The following is a 7,204-nucleotide window of genomic DNA, read 5'->3' on the forward strand; positions in this document are numbered from 1 at the left end:
CAGGTCAAAAGTGCCCGAAACCGCCGAGCTTGCATGAAGAGAGTTATGAATGTGGATGAAGCAAAGGAAGTATCAGGGATCGTGGCAAGTGGAAAGAGGTAGTCTCTGCCTACCCCTCGGGGAAAGAGGCGTGAGTTTATGTATGTATGTATGTACTACTCTTATATTCTGTTCTCCAGGCATGTTAGGGGGAACATTACTCCTGCCAATATATAGCTTGCTTGCAGGGTCGTGATGCCTACTAACATGTTGCCTCAAAAAGTTGGCCGTAACAAATTTACGTGAACATATCTCACACTGTAAAGTAGGTCCAATGTGCTTATATTTCACATGTTCAGCCCTACTTGAAGCATTCACAAATGTCTCATTACATATGTGACAAGAGTATGGCTTTTCCCCTGTATGCCTTCGTGTGTGATACAAAAGTGCCTCTTTGGATACAAATTTATTGTTACAGATATCACATTTGAAATTCTTTTCGCCAGTGTGAGTGACCATGTGGATTTTTAAATAGCTTGGTGCTGTGAATTGTTTCCCACATTGTGGACAGATGTGTGGCTTAGCATTCTCATGAACAAACCTCATATGAACTCTTAAGCCACCTAGAGTACTATATCCCTTTCCACATAATTCACAAAAGTGTGTTTTTACAATCTTACTTCTAATGGGATGTGGATCTAATTTGTCTTCTAGACACAACTTTACATGCTTTTCATAGAATTCCTTTGTAGAATAATATTTCCCACACTTAGGGCATTCTTTTTTATTAGCATGTTTTCTCTCATGTGCATTTAACTTCTCCAGACGCTGAAAGGATTTACCACAATCTTTGCAAATGAAGTTGCTGTGAGCTTTCTCTTGGTGATCTTTTAAACTCTTGGCATTACTTTTGATGCATAAACAATCGGGGCATTGGTAAATGTGTTTAGCGTCTACATGATTTTGTAATTCATTTTCATCTACAAATGTTTTGTAACATATTTCACATGTTACAATTCCATGATAATTCATATTGTGTTCTTTCAGGGCAGCCACACTGTCCATTATCTCATCACATTCCAGGCAGTGAAACTTTTGAAATGAGTTTCTAGGTTTTGCAGCAGTATCATTCTCTTTTCGAAATAGAGCACATTCCAAATCTGGTTCTTTGACACAGATATAGATTGAACTGTCCCTATCAACCTCTGTGTTGAGTGTATCCAGAAGATTAGTAAATATTCTGTCTAAAATTAATGCAGAGGTTTTACACTGTTGAAGAAAATTGAAAGCTTCGAAACATTTTTCGGCACAGACCATGCAGACTGCATCTATGCCAGGAACTGGCTCATCTGTTATCTGAAAATAATATATAACATGATGTTATAAAAAAATTCAGATGACAAGAGGGACACCTATATATTTTTGTTAGTTAAATATTATTTACTTGTTAATGAAACATTATCATTATTTAAAATGTTCATCTCTCTATGTGAGATATCCTCCGTATGAATGATTTAAAATATTAAGGAAACATCATACTAATGTTACACTTTTACTCACAATCTTTCAGACAAATTTGGATGAAATTTAGTATACAAGTAGAACCTGGAAAAATAGGACACTTTTCATCCCGAAATACCAACGCAAGGCAACTAATATGGATACGAAAGTTTGTAAGGATAACAGGTTTTCATGAAACTTTTCAGTAATATGTATAGCTTAGACATTGGAATAAACTAAAATTTATATATAAGGCAGAAGATCTTGATGATGAAATAAAGCCAATTAACACTTAAATATAAATTATTTACCTTATCGTCTCCAAGAACCGCATTTAAAACTTCAGAAAAAGAATTGACGATTCGGTTTGATTTATTTACAGTAATGGGTTCATGGAATTTAAGAAACTGGGTTTCATTTTCAATCTCTTTTAAACATAACCTACAATGGCTGTACTGATTTCTACTAACAACATTATAAATAAGAACATTCGTATCGAAATCCACTCCTTCAAACATTTTTACGAATTGAAATACCTATTCAGCAACTTTAAAAAAACTACAATAAAATAAATACCGTCAAAATAAACCGCGCGATTTAGATTTTCGGTTCATAAACTTTGCTTTTCGTTCAACAACAGCACCTCACCTCAAGAAAAGATGCGCTGGCAGTAGGAATGTGAAAAAAAAATCGATTATGGAAAAAATCGATTAAAAATCGATTTTTTTAAAGTAAAAATCGATTTTTATACTTGATTTTTTTAAAAATTAATAATCGATTAAAAATCGATTTTTATATTCATCCAATAAATGCACTCCGAAATTATGTTTTTGTCTTCTGGCTTTGAGCCCGGAACGCGAACTGCCAAAGAATACTATCATAGCTCCATAATATTACATTAACGCCATCTGTGCATTCTTTCTGTGCTCTTAAAACAGTTTAGATGATTAATTTAATCAAACATTCTCTAGATGGAATTAGTCGATGAACAGTATTTTACCGACATTCGGTTGATATTTTATTCATTATTCGTTGCTGAAACTTCATTTTTCAAACTTGATTGTTAAAAACTTTAATTTGTGTTGATTATACAGGGTGACATTTAAAACAACTGCATCCTTTTAAACATAGACTATACCCATGCTTCTGAGCCGTTTGAGCCTATTTTTATTTAAATTAAACTTCATCATTTTCACATTTAAAAAACCCTCAAAAACTACGTCACACACTTTATTAAGACCAATTCTACAAAAATAATTTAAAACTAAACATGTAAATAAATGTCTGAAAAATAAATTATTTTTCTAGTATCAAGATCAAGTAAAGTACAGAGTTGTCGACTTCGCTCAGCTGAATGCATTGTGTCGTTGACCTCTGAATCTTACGCGTCGCTTTTCCGCCGGCCGGGGTGATATTACGTATTTAGGATCGTGGATTTTGATACTTTTATTTTTTTTCGTACTTTCTAAAATATGAACCGATATTTTTTTCTTTTTACGTTTTTAAATATCCTTAAGATGAGTACACTTAACAGTTAAATTTATGCAGTTGAATTAAATGTCACCCTGTATAAGAACTTACTGATTCTGTTGTTTATTTTTAATGAATAAATCTATTGATATAATGTATATGACGTTTATTTTGACATAAATTGAAAAATTTGGAAAAATCTATCAATATAATAAAATCGATTATTTTCTTAAGAAAAATCGATTATTTGTTAATCGATTTTTCATACTTAAAAAATAAATCGATTATATAAAAATCGATTTTTTATCAGCAATGTCACATCCCTAGCTGGCAGCCATTGTTTTTTTTTTTACTTTAGGGTTGCTAGTTGCAAAAAGTTCGTTCAGGTTCGAGTGTAGGGTACAGAACTGCAAAGTATAGCGTACCTACTGGGTTTTACGTGGCCTTTACACTGTTTTATTATTACCATCACTACCTGAATCGTAGTATATATATCCATATTATGAAGAGAAAAAGTTTTATTTTTTGTTTCTCACGAATAAATTAAAAAAACTATGGGACCGATTTTTATAAAATTTGGCCAAGATAGAATATACCGTTACGTACCTACTCGTGAGAATATAAGTTTTTTTTTCATTCGTTGACTAGTACCGTGGTACAGTTCCATGATAGAACTACTGATAATATTTTTTATCGCTAGGACCATTCACAATGGAACTAGTGTCAATGTTGACTTAACACTAGTACCATTAACTGTTCTATGATGGAACTACTAAGTAATAATTTTATCACTAATTCCTTTATTAATTAAATTTAATTTTTACCTATAAATAATATATTTTTACAAATCAAAAATATCCCCTATCAAAAATTACCGTTAGTTCATCTGTTAACATTAAAACTAATGTAAATAACTCAGAAAAAAATCGTTGGTACATAGCCCAAGTAAGATTTGAACCTCCACGCGCACTGTTCGCAATCAATGCATTCAAACAAATGACGCCGCCGCACTAGGCGCGGTCAACATTATGTACCTATTCAAAATAATTCAGAATGCATAAATCCAATTAATGTACTGTAAGGGGCAAAATTCCGTTAAATTATCTTGATGATGAAATGACTTTTAATCATAAGGATTATCCTCGAGTAATGCTCAAAATGCACCTTTTAATTTATATATTAAATACCTTATAGTATAGAAGTAAGATATGTATATGGTATTACGAACTTTTTTGTAGGTCTATTAAAAACCTTTATTTTTTGTAGTACATTGTAAAGTTCGCATATTATATATTTAAAAGTCTTGACAAGGACATATGGTTCTTTTCATCCCGGTAACAATTATAGTTCCCGTGAGATTTGCGAAAAACCTGTATGGTAACATGTTGTTGGTGGTGCAAAATTCACGTGGACGAAGCTGCGGATAAAAGCAAAATTATAAATAAATAAAACACTTTGTTGAGCCCAGTGGTTTAAATAGTAATCCACACAGTTTTAGCCTTTATCTTTCAATCAACAATGTTTTTAATTTTATTTGGTATGTTCCATTCATCTTCAATACCTACAATTCTCTTATTTTCAGCAACTTTGCTCAAAAATTTTGTTACTAAATGAGTAGCTTCTGATATCACACGATAAATATCAATAGAAAATCCGTCCATCATTGCTGTAAAAAAAATGCTGTTCATTCTGTGTGATTTTGTTTTATACTTTTAAAAACTATGTTAAAAATAAGGATATGTACTAACAAGACATTGTATCGTTCGTTATTCTCATTCCTTTCACTTCTTCAACACATAACTAAAAAAAAACAATTGTTGAATATTAGGAGAAAATGTATCAAACAATATTTTATTGAAGAACACACAAAGAGACAAAAAACAAAAACTTATACTCGCATTTATAATTTTAGTTCGGATGCTCTACAGTCATGTATCGCCAGTTGCCAGGGCCTATATTTACCTCATACCTAATTAAATTATCAAATTACACATCAAATCTTGATGGTGCAAATTAAAATTATATAATTTATAATACTTACAGCTATAAGAAATATCAAACAATAAGCTATAATTTTTAATCCCATTTATTATCTTATTTTGATCTCAGTATTTTCAATAGTTAATGTAGTCTGTTAAAATTTACGAAACTTATGAATTCTAAAATTTTAGAGAAATGCACTGATGATTCGAGTTCTGTGTCAATTTGTTGTTCATGTCCATTATTGTTTTAAATTTTCCCTCGTCAAAGATTGTATGGATTCTATGCTTCTAATAAAAATAATGTAGATACCCTTATCAGGATTCAATTCAAATAGGTAGAATTTAGATTTTCTTCCACTAATATTAAAAAGTGTGTTTTTGTATTTTGTTTGTAACAAATGAACTCAAAAACTAAAGAAATAATTTTAACTAAATTTTGCTCAAAGATAGAAATAGAATAGACTTTTAGAAGGAACAACATAGGCTTGTTTTCTGAAAGTTCGTACGAGAAAAACTGGAATTTGAGTTTGAGGCGGGTGGAGGCGAAGCGGAGCAATACAAGGGGCCAGCTTTTTAAAATTAAGGGGTAGGTATTAAAATATACGGGACAAAAATTTGAGATTGAAAAAACCTCAAATGACCACTTAGTTTCTCTCATGTGAAATAAAGAGTTTCATATTTTTACGTCTGTGATGAAAGTTGGAATGCTGTGATGTGTGCAAAGGGTATGTGTGAACACAGATCTATCCCACCTTCTTCAGTCTAAGGTGACGATACAGACGTTCATATATCGAAATACGTCTGTGCCCCTTATACTGATTACAACAACAATACAACTTTTCGATATGACTGTCTGACGTATGGACGTTGATTGACGTTCACAGAAATTGTACTTTATTCAAACTTTAGTCTATAATGTCTATCCTTGCTTTATGGTCTCTCATTCGATGCTGATTGGCTAAACATTTACAAACATCTCTTTCTTCTTTGACATCAAGCAAAATGGCCGAAGTTTGTTGGAGGCTGAAAGACGTCTTTGCGAATTTGTGTAATTTCATGTGATAGTTAGAGTAAATAAAGACATTAGTGCAAGTGCAGTGTTTTGTGTAGTGATCAATAATTTCCATATTGTGATTTTTGAAGTGCTCACAATATAACTGCACGTTTTTTTTGGAAAGTGTTTGACAGTGTTTTGTGTCTTGTTTTCACTCATATTTTCACCCTGACATCTATTTTGGATTTATGTATTCCTGATTACGGTAAGAAAACATATGTTTATTACAGTTTCATTGGTAATTGTCACTTTTCAATAGTTTCAAGTTGCTTGTAAATAGGTACTTCGTGTAAAGTTTTGGCAATTTTTTGTCCTTGTCTGTGATTGCAAATTGAAGCGTGTTGAAAGGAGACGGATTGCCTTTGATGGTAGATAAAGTTCACTCCCTATCCTTATGGAAAGTATGTCGTGTATTATTGTTTTTGTTGTGACCTATTACGAAATATTTGTCTCGTATTGATTCGTGTCTGGGGTCGGTTTAAATTCTGTGCATGTATTTCCGTCGAGATTTTATCTTATAAGACATTCGCGTAGGCAGAAGAATAGACAGACATGCGTTCTCAATAAAAAAAAGTTTCTAGCCCATCATCATCAAGATGAAACTCAAGTTTATTAGCCTTAACCTTAGTCGCCTAATTCAACATCCATTGGAAAGATATGGAGTGGTCCTAGACCATAGTGCCTGGAACCACACAAAACAAAGACTAAAGATGTATCTCTATTACCACCATCTATAAGTACCATCTGCTTCTCTTCTCATGCAGATTTTAAATCAATCAAGGAAAAGAATAATAAATTTCAGTTGGTTCTTTTAGGAGATGGGCAAACCTGTCACAATTTGTGTCTCAATTGTGCTTAACATGTCCTTTCAGTCTTTTCATTACTCTTGAAGTAACGGAAAATTCTAGACATTTTAATTAAAGGGACACCCTACTATGTATAACTGTAAATTTTTTCTTGCACAAAAAAAAAACATGATACAACGTAGTTCCTGGAATTAGAAAATATGTAAAATGAAGGACTTATTCCATTTGGAATTTCTTCCAGCCAACCAAATTAAAATTAGGATTTCCCAAATCAAAAAAGCAATGCATTGAGGATGCGCTAGATATAAACATTAATTACCAAAAATAAACACCCCTAAAATATATATTCATTAACATGCATAAATGTAATTACTTATGTACAAGCAACTGCAATATGGTAAAGTATAAGGTGT

General features: G+C 32.1%; 1 protein-coding gene and 1 long non-coding RNA gene across 3 annotated transcripts; both read right to left on the bottom strand.

Annotated features, from left to right (window-relative positions):
* On the bottom strand, positions 1–2,132 carry LOC106130399 (gastrula zinc finger protein XlCGF46.1). Of its 2 annotated transcripts, none has more exons than XM_013329234.2 (2): positions 1,791–2,132; positions 1–1,335 (listed from the first exon to the last, which is right to left on the bottom strand). In XM_013329234.2, exons 1-2 carry the CDS (start codon positions 1,995–1,997, stop codon positions 73–75), a joined length of 1,470 nt encoding a protein of 489 aa, XP_013184688.2. In that variant the 5' UTR covers positions 1,998–2,132; the 3' UTR covers positions 1–72. The 2 variants fall into 2 exon arrangements, with proteins under 2 accessions (XP_013184688.2, XP_060808000.1); XM_060952017.1 differs by having other exon boundaries at positions 2,056–2,121.
* A 2,322-nt stretch (positions 2,133–4,454) lies between these two features.
* On the bottom strand, positions 4,455–5,118 carry LOC132903526 (uncharacterized). The gene is made up of 3 exons (XR_009657442.1): positions 4,991–5,118; positions 4,698–4,749; positions 4,455–4,615 (listed from the first exon to the last, which is right to left on the bottom strand). It is a non-coding gene; the product is annotated as an uncharacterized LOC132903526 (long non-coding RNA).
* Between the last annotated feature and the right edge of the window lie 2,086 nt (positions 5,119–7,204).

Source organism: Amyelois transitella, chromosome 27 (genome assembly GCF_032362555.1).
Source record: "Amyelois transitella isolate CPQ chromosome 27, ilAmyTran1.1, whole genome shotgun sequence".
Classification (NCBI taxonomy): domain Eukaryota; kingdom Metazoa; phylum Arthropoda; class Insecta; order Lepidoptera; family Pyralidae; genus Amyelois; species Amyelois transitella.